Source organism: Stenella coeruleoalba, assembly GCF_951394435.1.
Source record: "Stenella coeruleoalba genome assembly, chromosome: 12".
NCBI classification, from domain to species: domain Eukaryota; kingdom Metazoa; phylum Chordata; class Mammalia; order Artiodactyla; family Delphinidae; genus Stenella; species Stenella coeruleoalba.
The window spans coordinates 60,232,857-60,247,047 of NC_137158.1; the positions used below are offsets into that span (position 1 = coordinate 60,232,857).

At 38.7% G+C, this 14,191-nt stretch overlaps 1 protein-coding gene across 3 annotated transcripts in view; it reads right to left on the reverse strand.

The window, feature by feature from the left end:
- MOXD1 (monooxygenase DBH like 1) overlaps positions 1-14,191 on the reverse strand; it is an 89,105-nt gene that overhangs the window by 13,011 nt on the left and 61,903 nt on the right. For all 3 annotated transcript variants that reach the window (XM_079939742.1, XM_079939744.1, XM_079939743.1), the window contains exons 5-9: positions 8,552-8,731; positions 7,808-7,910; positions 6,177-6,343; positions 4,887-5,078; positions 3,268-3,327 (exon numbers count right to left, since the gene is read on the reverse strand). In XM_079939742.1, coding sequence (XP_079795868.1) covers positions 3,268-3,327; positions 4,887-5,078; positions 6,177-6,343; positions 7,808-7,910; positions 8,552-8,731 — 702 coding nt within the window. The remainder of the gene's footprint in view (positions 1-3,267; positions 3,328-4,886; positions 5,079-6,176; positions 6,344-7,807; positions 7,911-8,551; positions 8,732-14,191) is intronic.

Consider the following 14,191-nt stretch of genomic DNA (forward strand, 5'->3'; position numbering starts at 1 on the left):
CTGTATTCAGGACAAAAAGTTAGTAGAAATAAATTGTGAGAGGACATGGATGCTGGATTCAGCAAAGACTTAAAAACAGACATAAATATATTTAAAGAGCTAAAGAAAGATGTTCAAATAATTAAAGGTAAATATGTGAAAAATGAGTGAACAAATAAGGAATGACATCAGACAAAGGAAAACATTAGAAAAAAGAACCGAATAGAAATTCTAGAGTTGAAAGGTACTATAACTAAATTAAAAATTCACAGGATGAGCTCGAGAGCAACTTGACATGGCAGAGGAAGGAAGCCGTGAACTTGAAGATCAATCAATAGCAATTTCCCAACCCAAAGAACAGAGGAAAAAAGACTAAAGAAAGTGAAAACACCTCAGAGATCTGTAAGATAATATTAAATGTTCCATGTATGTAATTTGAATTCCAGAATGAGAGGGAAGAGAAAAAAAGAATAGAAAAAAATATTTGAAAAAATTGGTGGAAATCCTCCCAAATTTAGTGAAAAACATTAACTTACAGACCCAAGAAGCTCAATAAATGCCAAAGATAATTATGAAGACAGTCATACCTAGACACATCATGGTCATATTGCTAAAAGACAAAGAGAAAATCTTGAAAGCGGCAAAGAAAAACGATACATTGCATATAGGGGAACAATAATACAGTGAACAACTGACATTTCATCATAAATGATGGAAGTAATAAAACGATATTGGAATCACATTTTCAAGTGCTCCAGGGAAAAAGAAATTAATCAAAAATTCTGTATCCAGCAAATCATCTACCTTTCAAAAGTGAAGGTGAAAAACATAGTAGTGTTGTTCATAGTTATACATTAATGTAGTGGTTAATATGCAATGATTTTACAAACTGCAAAACAGAATGCTTTGCACTTGATGCAGGATTGGGCAAAAGGAGAAGCTGATCTCCTCAGTGCAGCTGACACCTCAGTAAATATATTTAATTTGTTCCTGAGCTGGGTTGGCTATTCAGAGTTATACCAAATTGTAGGAAGGGAATTGGGCTTTTGTATGCTCACATCAACCAGTCATTGGCTGCTGGCTGCCCCACTGAAGAGAGTATAACTTTAAGTGGGTCATTCCTTGACACCGATGGCAATGTCCAGTGAGGGACACACTTCTGCTTTTTTTCTATTGTATGTTTGTCTTATGTTATGGATTTATAGAATTTATTTTATATGCTGGATACTAATGCTTTGTGTATTGCAATTTTTTTTTTCAGTTTAGAACTTATCTTTTCACTTAATAGTGTTTTTTGGGTAACCAAAAGTGTTAAGGTAATCAAGTTCATCAATCTTCTAATTTATAGTTTGCACTTTTTAGGTTCTGTTTAATAAGTTCTTACCCCAAAGTACTAAAGTTATATTTATATATATTTCTCCTAGTGGTTTTAATATTTTGTTTTTCACATTTTAATGTTTAATCTCCCTAGAAATTATTTTTTTGTGCATTGTGGGAGATAAAGATGTAATTTTATTTTTGTCATCTGGATACCCAACTGTGCCAGTAATTCTTTAATGAAAAAGTCCATCCTTTGCCACTTATCTGAATGCCATTTCGATCTTAAACCAAGTTTCCATACAGGGGGTTTGTAGGTCTGTTTCCAGGATCCCTATTCCGGTCCACTCTTCCAACTCTGGACCCAAACCACACTATTAATCACCATAGCTTTAAAATAAGTCATCAAATCTAGTAGCTTGTTTCCCATCTTGTTCTTTTTAGTAGTGTCTTGCCAATTCTTAACGCTTTGCTCTTTTATGTAGATTTTACAATCAACTTGCTCTGTGTAAAAGCTAATAACATTTTTAGAAATTTTTTTTAAAAAAATAGAAAACCTTTGGCTAGGTGAAGATTTCTTAGTTAGACACCAAAACCCCAAATCATAAAATCTCTCTGACCTTTCTTTACTGAAATTATATCAAATTTATAAACCAATTTAAAAAGAAAAAAAAAGAAAAAGAAAAAGATTATCTTTGTTTCACTGAGCTTTTCTATCCATGAACACAGTATCTCTTAATTTCTTTAGGTGATCTTTAATGTCTTACATAATGACTAATAATTTTCTCCATAGAGATCAAACACATCTAATGTTATTTTATTTCTATAGGATTTATAGCCTTAAATTGAATTTTCTTGAGATAATTTATCATACACTAAAATACAATTAACTTTAGATTTATCAGTTTGGGGGAGGTTTTGATGTGGAAAATTACAATATCTGTAAATAATGTTTTATTTCTTCGCTTCTTCCTTTCTGATCTTTATATCTCATTTTTTTCTTTTCTACTACGATATTGAATAAAACCAGTGATAATAAACATCCTTGTCTTCTTCCTGACTTTAAAGAATTACTTCTAGCATTTCACTTAGTTTGAAATTTGCTATAGATTTTTCACAGCTAATGTTTATCTGGTTAAGGTAATTCTCTCCTATTACTAGTTTGCTACATGTCCTTTATTCCCCCCATGACTGACAAATTTTATGAATGCTTTTTCTGCCCCTGTTGAAGTGATCATAAGTCTTTTTCCTTCGATCTCTTAATGTATAATGGCATTAGTGTATTTTCTAATTTGAACCAATTTTACATTCCTTAGTTAAGCCCAAATCAGTCCTAACAGTTTTATATAATGCTGGATTTGGTTTGTCGATACTTTGTCAAAGTTACTTCCCTCTGGTGCATGTTGTGGACCTTTCTCGTATTGCCCATATCAAGTTTCAGTATTAAGCTTATGCTAACTTCCTAAAATGAGTTGGTAGAAGGTGTTCCCCCTTTTTTTGTGCTCCCTGGAAGAGTCCGAGGAAGGCATGAGTGATTTATTTCTTGAATGTGTGGCCGAACTCCCCAGTAAATCTGTTGGGACCAGATTTCTCTTTGGGTCAGAAGCACTAAGGTCATGGAATTTATTCTTCCTTTTGAAGTCTCGATTCATCTAAGTCCAGACTCACACGCATGGTCATTAGTGACCACAGGTCTTTATAATAATATTTGGTGAGGAAAAACTGAAAGACTAAGGATAGCTTTTCCTGAAGGGGTCACTAAATTATACTGCAAATATTACCAAAGTATCATTAGTTAATCTGATAAAATGCTAAAACAGCTCTGATTTTACTTTTATGATGATTCATGTTCAAGACATTCAGGAATTTTGCTTCCAAATGTGAATGCTTTTCACTTATTTCTCTTCTAAGATCAAAGTTTATTCCTCCTCCTCCACAAATAAATTTTAATAATAATAAAATTCTTCTTACCCAAGTCATCCGGGCTCTATCTTTTGTGTTGTAGCGACACTCAGTAATTAGATTATCTCCCTAAAACATAAAAGTAGAAGCTTTCAGATTGGAGTTTCATGTTGTTCTATTTATCTAATACATTTGTAAACCAACAGTTTAATTTGCTATATGAATGCATGCATTGAGTACTTTGATTCATAAGAAGACCTTTGATCTATTAAATTCTAGGTTTGCTCATATAATAAGCAAACAAAGAAACAAATAAGGCTCTCTTTGTTCAAGCCAGACTCCACCATGTTCTAGCTGCATGACCTAGGTACGGAAATGACTCAACTGGGCACAATTTGTTCAACTAAAAAATAATGATAAAAATAGCACTTATCTTGCACAGTTGTTGGGAGATTACATGACAGAGCACACATTTAGCTCTTAGTGCAGATAAAACACTTCATAAAAGTTAGCCACAGATACTAGTTATTGTGATTATCTCCTCATCTACATTATTTTCTTTAAAGGTCCTTAGGTATTCATTTTCTTAAAACAGATTTATGAGGCAAATTACTAGTAATTTATTTTTCCCGTACTTTCCAACCTTTTGAACAGTTCTGCACATAATGAAAATAATTTTTTATGGCTCCCCAGTCAGGTGAGTGGACAGGCTATTCATCAGAGGGAGTGAGCTCTGGGTAATGGCCCCCAGATTTGTCCTCCCTGCCTAGATATTCCGAGAGCCCAGAGATCAGTAGCTCAACATATTTACACCCTACTTATGGCACACCAGGTATGTGTCACAAGGAGTTCTGAGATAACCCAATAAAACTGGTTGGAGAGTCCCAAGACAAGACAACACCATAAAATGGAGGGTAGTCCTTAAGAATCTTGAGATCACTGTTTCTCAAATTTCATCTTCCTACTCTCAGGGTGTATCAGGGAATTTCTGCATGTAGAAAAGATATTGCTATTACTCTCACTTCATAACTAGTATAAGTATCTGACTTTTAAGAAGAGAATAAGGGTAGGAATTTATATAACTATTGAGCTTGTTGGCCATTAAACAAAAAATTTGACAAAATGAAGCATCATAAAATTTTTTAAATTCTTCATTATTATAAAACATAAAGTCCTCTTCTGTGTCCTTCCACTAGAACCCCAAGTACTGTTGCAAGCTGGATTACACACAATAGAATAATTAGCTATGTCCAAATATCTTTGTCAAATGAAAGAATTACCTTATATTCATTTTTACTGAAATGAAACTTCCAAAAACTATCTTATGGTGAAAGCAAACTTCTGATCTTACCGTTACCTGAACTGCAAGCCAAAGGATCGTTAACTGGGGAGTCAAGTAAAAAAAAAAAAAAAAAAAAAAAAAAAGATGCTTACAGCACAAAACCCAAGTTTTTATTTTCTTTGTAAATCAACAACTTGAGTTGCCCCTGGGAATAGTAAGAAAAATGAGTTTCAGTTTGGGAAAACAGAGCAAACACATTCCATGTGGCTTGTGCGACAGCCACGTGGGTGGCTTTGAGGATATGGACGAGCGAGTTATTTCACCAGTAGAAACCTGGCTAATTCTCAGCAGACCTACGTCTCAGGACTTTGATGACATTCAGTGAAAAAGAACAAAACAATCATACTGGTAAGATTGTTCGTTCTTCCTTTAGGTACTGAAACTCCTGGAAATTGAAGTCAAAATCATCATCATAAGCGAGTAATCTCATTTCCTCCCCTTTGCGAAAATGACGCAGCCTGATGCCTCTGCCTGCCAGGTGAGCGTGGAGCAGAACAGCAAACACGTGGATGCCACTTGGCTTTTCAACTTCCAAAGCCTACAGGGGACACAGGGGAGGCCTGATTAGCCCAAATAAGCTCAGACAGTTCACCTTAAAACAGACTTGTAGAGACAACTGAGAAGAAACGCTTACACAATTTGAGTGAATGCATGAGCTGCCAGACGTTTTCAATTTGGATTTTTCCTGACTTATACCTAGCAGTGATATCTTTGTGAAGCAATACTGGCTGGGAGAAAAGAAAAGGAACTAATGCTTGCTGAGGACCAACTGGACCACTTCTAAATATTATCTTTCTTCTTTCTTCTTTTAGTAGGTAAGAAAGCAGTCAAAGCTCCTGGCAGAAAGATTCCAGTATGTTGGTAGCTTGCACATTGAAACTCTTAAAAGGAGAATCTATTCCCACTTTTCCAGATAAGAAAACTGAACTGGGAGAGTGAAATTAAATGAAATGCTCATGGTCCTACAGCTAGTGGTTGATGTCATGGCAATTTAATTCATGGTCTAAATGGCTTAAATAACTCAGAAGAGCACAATCTTTCCACTCCACCAGTCTGCCACACTGTCTACAACCACAATATCCTATAATTCATAAGGAATACTAACCATGTCGAAATACTTTAATTCAAGGAAAAAGAACTATAAATGGAAGCAGCCATTATGAAATACTTATATATGGTTTTCTCTTATCCAATATGCATTTTTATATTAGTTTTTCTGGCTCTTTGGTTAAAGAAGGGAAGGCAACTACAAATCAGAGAAAATGAGAAAAAAATGAAAATGAATCATGGAGAAAACAAATATGGATAAAAGATAAAGTTGAGAAAGGAAAAGGGGACTACACAAACAAAGGTCAAAATTGTAAAAGAGAAAGTGAAGTATCCACTATGAAACAATCAAAGGAGGGGAAAGGAAGGAAAACACCCTGAAAATTATTCCTGTCTTTAGAATTCTACACCTGTAGTCTTCAAGATCTAAAAAAGCAATAAAGGTCTTGCTAAAATTGTAGATAATTGTTTTACAGCATGACAACAAGAAAAAGATTAATAATAAACTAACTTGGAATTTTCCAAACATAGTTTCTAAGAGCATAGATTAATCTGGAAACAGCAGCTCATAAACTCAGACATAGCATACCTCTTCCAGGCATTCCAGGGTGCAGTGACCCTCAGACCGGAAATCAGGCAGGCCTGGAGGGATTGTGTGGAAGAGGCTTACCCAGAGGCCAGCCTCAATCACCCCAGCGTCGTATTTCCTTATATCTGTCGTGTGAAATAATCTCAATCCAGAATTATCTAATAAGCCTGGAACGAGCGTTTAAACAAGAATAATTAAAAGTGAGTTTAAGTTCTTAAAAAAGAAAAAGTTTTCCAGATTCAGTTGAAATGGGTTCATTGGCTTTTCTTAAAAATCTCACAAGGGAAAGGAGTACAAGCAAAGATTAATGGATGGCAACATTCAGCTTCACAAAGAGGTATTAAAAGACGAGTCGCCATATGGTCTGCAACCATTCTTGACTTACACAGCATACCACAGGAGACACACTTGTGTTGACTAGCTGATATATTCCACAATTACCTAACATGAAGACAGAACGAAAATTCTAAAGTCATTCATTAGAATATAGAATAACTCAACAGGAGTTTCATTTTATATTGTTTTGAGGTGAAGTTCAGTAATATTTACATAGAGGTGAAAACCCCTTGGTCTAGAAACCACCTGGTGATGGAGAAAAGTATTAATGGTTAACTTTCTTTATAGTTTATTACCAGTCTTTTAATAATTCGTCAGTCGTTCCATCAACAAACAGTTTTTAAGAATCTATCATGTGAACAGCACAACAACAGGCACAGTGGGGAGGAAAGATGAATAAGACACATCTCTTTCTGTGACATAAGTTATCATAAGGACAGACGGTATGAGCCCCAACACTTCATAAATCCGTTCCACTATAAAATTAATTGCTTCTTCTCTGCAGTGGTGATTTACCTACCTGTGACTACCAAACTGACCTTTGGATCAATTAACATATATATAATTTTATATTAATTGTTGTGATTATTTTATTGTTTCTCTTTTCCCCTACACTATAATGTCCATGAGGGTGGGGACATTATGTTGTTAAACACAGACCCAGCACATCACTGGCGCTCAGTATTTGCTGAAAAATTGCACGAATCAGTGTAAAATAATAACTTGAAGTTTCTTCTGTTGATAATTTCATATTAAATCCTTCAATTTTTTGGCTTTGGAATATTACATAGTAAATTCAGGTGTAAATACTTCCCTCTCTTCATTTCGACATCGTATTACACAGTGTCGCTGCATAAATATGTTTGAGTATATTTATGGTTTGCCTATCACACAACAAAATGCTTAATGTTTTCTAGTGTGGTGAATGATAGTTTTTTATATATGCTTTTAGAAAGAAAACATTTTGTAAGCACCATGTATTTGGGACTAATTTACATCATAAAGGGAAAAGTCTATTATTCTACTTCCTGGTAAGTAATATGCAAATTGCTTTTTAAAATTAGTGATCACATGCGCCCATTTGCCTGGTTCATCGCTGGTTAATGACTGTTGTCCCAGTGTAACTACTAATAGTGCCCTTTTTCATTCTAATAAAAGTATCCTAATTGGATGACAAATGTATAGGTTAATTCTTTCTACCACTGGATGCTATTTTATTTTAAGTCTGTTTAACTCTGTTAAAAAGTTACAAAACTTTTAAAATCATAGGTAGAATGTATAAAAAATACACTCACCTTCCTTATATGTTGGATTGTCGTAATGGACTTCCAGGAGCACATAATGAGGGTCTAACGGAGTACCGAGGGATAATCCAACATGAGGTGGATAGGAAAAACCCTAAACAAGCAAAATTCCATGACATACTGTCCTGTGAAAGTCCCTCAGAGCTCTGTTCCACCCAAAATCCAGCCATTCTCAACGATATTTCAACGTTTTTCAACTCCATTCATCTATAGTTGATCAAATAAAATGGCTTAAGGAAAGAATTACTTCCTATGGAAAGAAAAATAAACCACCCTCATATCAAAAATACCATATAGGGCCTCCCTGGTGGCGCAGTGGTTAAGAATCCGCCTGCTAATGCAGTGGACACGGGTTCGAGCCCTGGTCCGGGAAGATCCCACATGCCACAGAGCAACTAAGCCCGTGCACCACAACTACTGAGCCTGTGCTCTAGAGCCCGTGAGCCACAACTACTGAGCCCACATGCCACAACTAATGAAGCCCAGGCACTTAGAGCCCATGCTCCACGACAAGAGAAGCCACCGCAATGAGAAAGCCCGTGAACCGCAATGAAGAGTAGCTCCCTGCTCGCAGCAACCAGAGAAAGCCCACGCACAGCAATGAAGACCCAGCACAGCCAAAAATAAATAAATACATTAAAAAAAAAGTATATAGAGTTTTACATGTAAGTGTTAGACTCGTAGGGGGAAAAATGATCAATTAACTTCGTTACATCTCAGTAATCATTGGCCCACCTCTCCACCAATGGCCCACGCAAAAATGACAGTCTCGCACGTGAGGAAGGCATCGGGCATGTTAGGGTGGTAGCACTCGTGGCCGTGGTCCAGGACGCTGTCGCTGAAGTTGCTGCTGCACTGATAGAGCAGGATGTGATGGACCAGACTCTCGTGGCCTCTCTGTATCACGGGCTTAACCTAAGCAAGCACAGGTGAATGCAATGAATAAAAACACCCTACAACACCCTACGATAAGCATGAAATGAGCATAAATGATTATCAGTTTTTCAAAGGAATCGTTTTCTCATCTACGTAATGGTTATGTGGCTGCAGAATAATTTGTTCTGGAGACGATGACAGTGATGATGATGATGGTGCTGACAGTGATGGCAGTGGCAAAGACAATGGCAACAGCAAAGATGCGATAACCATTTACTCCTCCGAGAATCCTAGGACTTCACTAATCTGTGGTTTGCTTTTTTAACTCACTGTTGTTTCCCTTAACATTCTGCATAGCAGCTGTTTCAAAACTTGCTTGCTCTCTTCCAGGTTTTACTTTGCCCTGGCCACTCTCTGTCTCTCTCTGTCTCTCTCTCCATCTCTCTGTCTCTGTCTCTCTGTCTCTCTCTTTTTCACATAGAAAAAAAAAAATCACACAGGCATAAACGCCTTCAGTCTCCCTCTCTACCGCCTCTCTACCACCTTATCTTTACCCAACCCTACTGGCAGTAATAGATCGTGTATCACCTATCTATCTATCTTTCTAGCATCTACCATCTATCTATATGGTACAGAGCATAGTGCTAGGCACAAAGGAGGGCTCAGTAAAGGATATTTTTATTTTAGTGATTAAAATCAAATGCTAACAAGAATGTTACCATTAGAACTTAGGAGAGAAAAAGTCACTGTAGCGATGCACTCCTGTGACACTGCTCAAATTAGAAGACGAAAACTGGTGAAAATAGAATGAGTGGTAAAGTTGGTCCTGAAAGCGTGATTTAGGTGACTATGCTCCTTCCATTGTCCCTTCAGTAAGTCCCTTCAGAACATTGTCCAGGAACCCAGAATGAGCTAAAAGCACATTCTAACAACCCAAAGAGCCTTATATCCAGAGGAAGTGGACGAGCCCTGTACTTAGCTTAGCTGGGCTATAGGTGTTGCCATTAGTTACAGGGTTCTTTGAACCTTCTGTTCATCTGCCAAAGAAGGCCTGGTGTGTTCCTAAATTTCCAAGAGTTTAGCTGTCTTAGAGCTCATCCACATTTGTGCTTTTAGCCCTAACTACTCAAATGCAAAAAATTCATTTTAAAATCCTTGCTTTAGACAGTCATAGGTGAAGTGTTTTCAGCTATTTTCTCCTAAGTCTCTCCATTTTGATTTTCTAGTTTTCTTTATATATATGTGTTTACATATATATATATGTTTATATATATGTATATATATGTCTCTCTATATATGTTTATATATATATATATTTATATACATATATGTTTACATATATATATGAAAACCTCAGCAGCCAAAGAGAGAAGCAGTAGGCAGTGAGTAGAGATCTGAACGGTTCAAGTTTTTAAATCCAGCTTTTCTTTTGTGTTGCAGAGTCCTGCCACACCTAACCCACACGTACATTTTTAACACCACATTCACAGAAAAGGACGCTGCACGTGGTTGTGTTTGCACTCGCCTCATCTCTAGAGGATCGTGTGCCCTGAAGACAGAAACTATTTTCTATGTTGCTTGAAAATGACAGTTATTGTTCAGGCATGATTGCGTAATATATAACAAGTACACAGAAGGACAGCCCAGGATTTCTACGAGATTGTAGTTTGCACATTTAGTTTGAGCTTTTTTGCGAGTACTTATTTGGGCACCTCAGTACTCCAAGGGGGACAGGAAACTGCTAATATGTCCATAGTAAAATATTCAGGCACATGTGAGGTTTTTGCTATGTGCCTTCTGAGTTCAGGCAGAACCTGTAGGTTGTACCGAGCTCTACAAGGTAGGTCCTGGATACGAGCCCTTAGGGCAAATGAGGGTTGGCTGATGCCAAGGCAGCTACATAAACTAGAGGCCTTCATAATGGCACAGCAAGAGGGCGCTAAGAGAGGGTGGGGGCAGAGTATGTGAGGCTGGGTGGTGCCTGTCTTAGAGGAGTTTCAAACAAACTTCTTAAAAAAAAACTCTTTAAGAACAAGTGCCTTTTGTATGTACAAAGGAAGTGCTGAAGCCAACACCAAGTTGCCAAGCTAACAATGCATTCTAGGAACAATAACAGTAACGTCTGTCTTTTATTTAGCACCTACTAACTACCAGCCACTATTGAGTCATTTCACATATTTCATTTACTATTTATAACAAATCTACAAGGTAAATGTTATTGTCTCCATTTTACAGACGAGAAAACTAAGACTCAGAGGTTTAGGCAGCAAGTTCAAAGTACCATGGCTAGGAAGTGGTGGATGGGGATTTGAAACTAGGCTGGTCAGACCCCAAGGTCAGTACTCTTCTGCTGCAACACACTGTTGAAGGAAGATGCGTTGGAGATGCACCAGTGACCTTGGAGGTTGCTCCCAGTGAGCGGGCGGATGAAGGGTTTCACGTAAGGCAAGTTGCCGACAGCTGTCAGGCAGATGTCAATGCCAGGAGGTGCTTTCAGAGCCACTATGAGAATCCCCATGCCATACTGCCATCAGGGGAGCAGTGCCAGACTGGGAGAGAGCGTCATGCCTGGGGAGAGAGTGCCAGACTGGGAGAGAGCGTCATGCCTGGGGAGTCTCCTGCCCTCCTTGCCACCCAGTCCAAGTACCCTTAGCCTCTAGGGAGAGAAGACAGACTGTGACCTTTAACTGTGCTCTCGCAAATAACAAGGTCTCTCCTCAAAACTCAGTGAAGGCTTTAAGGAGAATTAAATTGCAATCCAAGCCCCAGGTTACAAATGGACAGTACAGCCTAGAAAATGAGGATTTCCTAAGAAAAATACACTCATAAAACAAGAAGGAAACTTACTGCAGGCAAACCTAGGTACTGATCATAAGAAAATATAGGAAGCCCTGGAAGAAGTGAAGCCCTTGGAAAAAAAGAATTTTTTTTCTACTGTGAGATGAAAGAGACAAAGGAAGAGAAGTGCCTGAGGATGACAGGTAAGGATAACTACTGAATGAAGAGGCCACGGACGGAGGAAAAATACGAGTCAGCAAACTCCTGAAAAGAGGAGAATTTCTTGATAGAGAATTTTAAGTTGACCATGGGGGATAATTAAGTGAGACACCAAGAATATCCCCACAGATGTGAATAACCCGACAGTGCAGGGTCCAAGTTCCAGGGAACGTGAGCTCCTTGATGAGAGCGGGACAGGGCCATTGGCTTATGGTGCCCAGCACAGGAGAGAATTTCCCACAAAGCTTCCTGTCGTGCTTAAGAGCCTAGTGACGCCAGTGCATGGCTACCAACCACCAAGTGACGGCTGCACGTTATCTTCTGCTGCCGCAACCTGTTCCACGAACACGTGAAGCAGTCACAGCACTTAGTTTTATCCCCTGTGGTGATATCCTTCTTTTCTCCCAGGTAAGGGTGAGGCAGAGACCAGTGAGTACATCTGAGGAAGGAGAGTGAGGTGCACCAGGGGTCCATGACTCACACTGCTTGTTGGCTGAATGCAAACATCAACACTACTCTTTCTCGTGCTCTTGGTAACAGTCCACAGGAAAGAATTTTCCTTTGGCATCACTGCCTTGTTTGAAACAACGGTGGAGTGCTATACTTTTGTATTTAAATATTTCGGAGACAAATAAGGCTGTAAGGCTTATTTGTCTATCAGTGCTATAAGGGGCAGCACTTACAAAGGATTTCCTATTTTGATTCCTACTTCATAGGTGTCACATTATTATCACAATCAAAATGGGAATGCCAAAAGTTGCCTCTATTCAGAAAAGTATTACAATGATAGAAATTGTCACAGAAGGTCATGGCAAGATAAAGTACACAAATATAAATAAACTGGCATTCCTGAGACTGTAATGAACATTTAATTGAATTTTGCTTTTAGTTGGCTATATGCCAGCAGAAGAAATAAATAAAAAGAAATATTTTTTAAAAGTGCCTATGGAAGTGGGTGGCAATGACACCCACCTCATGACATATTAAACTGTGTGACTGATTGCTGTGTTCTTGCACATAGCTGGAATTTACAGACCTAGAGCAGATGATAGGCCGGTACGCCCACCTTCGTATGCAACAGAAGCCAGGGAAGGATGGCCTGGCAGCCGCGGGTTATCTGTTAGCATGGGTGCAAACTAAAACACAGCCGGAGAGCAAAAACGCAGATGAAAAAGAGAGGGAAGTCTTCAACCTGAAGGATTTTAGCAGGTAAAACAACCCCTCCAGTTAGTTCAAGAAACTGGAACTTTGGGATACTCTTGAGAGGACTTAGCAGTAAAAAAGAGAAGAAGAAGAAATAAAAGCTGCTAAGCATAGGCAAGACAAAGATGAAAATTAACATCGATGGTAAAATGACCTAGACATTGAAAAGCCCCAGATATTTATACTGTTTCTCATGACCCCATCTTTTCTTGACCTCTTTAGTCAGGTCAAAGCAAAGTCCCTGCAACACCCAGACTGCTTAATAACTACTTATTGAATGGAAATGAAGTGGCTACTCCCTTTTTCCTGAAGCCAACATTAAGGAGGCTGAGTCATCGAATGCAATGCCTCCTAACTTCCCGACCATCTCAACTCCAGTGACTTATGCTGCATCCTACTTCCCTCACCATCTCCCAGAGATGCAGTCGATCAACAAGTCCAGTGAGTGCTACCTTTAAAAGGTAACCTGATGCCAAGGAGAAACAAAGCCTGTGCGCCACAACTACCGAGCCTGCGCTGTAGAGCCCGTGAGCCACAACTACTGAGCCCACGTGCCACAACTACTGGAGCCCACATGTCACAACATCTGAAGCCCACGTGCCTCGAGCCCGTGGTCCGCAACGAGAGAAACCACTGCAATAAGAAGCCCGCACACCACAACAAAGAGTAGCCCCTGCTCGCCACAACTAGAGAGAGCCGGCGCACAGCAACGAAGACCCAACACAGTCAAAATAAATAAATAAAATAAATATATTTATTTTTTAAAAAAAGGTAGCCTGAATGTAATCATGTTTTCTCAACTTTCAAATATCAATTACCTTAGTACTAACACTTGCAGAAAGAAACCTATTTTTTGCTTAATTCCCCTACACTGGGTTGAGCAATGTTCCTCCAAAATTCATGTCCACCTGGAACCTCAGAATGTAACCTTGTTTGGAAATGGGGTCTTTGCAGATGGAATTAGTTAAGATGAGTTTCCACTGGCATAGGATGGGTCCTAAATCCAATGACTAGTTCTTAATAGAAGAGAGAGGAGAAGGAGATTCAGACTCTCTCTCTCTCTCTCACACACACACACACACACACACACACACACACGGAGATGGCCACGTGAAGACAGAGGCAGAGACTGAAGTCAAGTTGCCACAAGCCAAGTAACCCCAGAAAGCAGCAGAAGCTGGAAAGGCCAAGGAAGGTTTCTCCCTTAGAGCCTTCTGAGAAAGCATGGCCCGGTCAACACCTTGATTTTGGACTTCCGGCTGCCAGAGCTCTGAGAGAATCAATTTCTGCTGTTTCAAG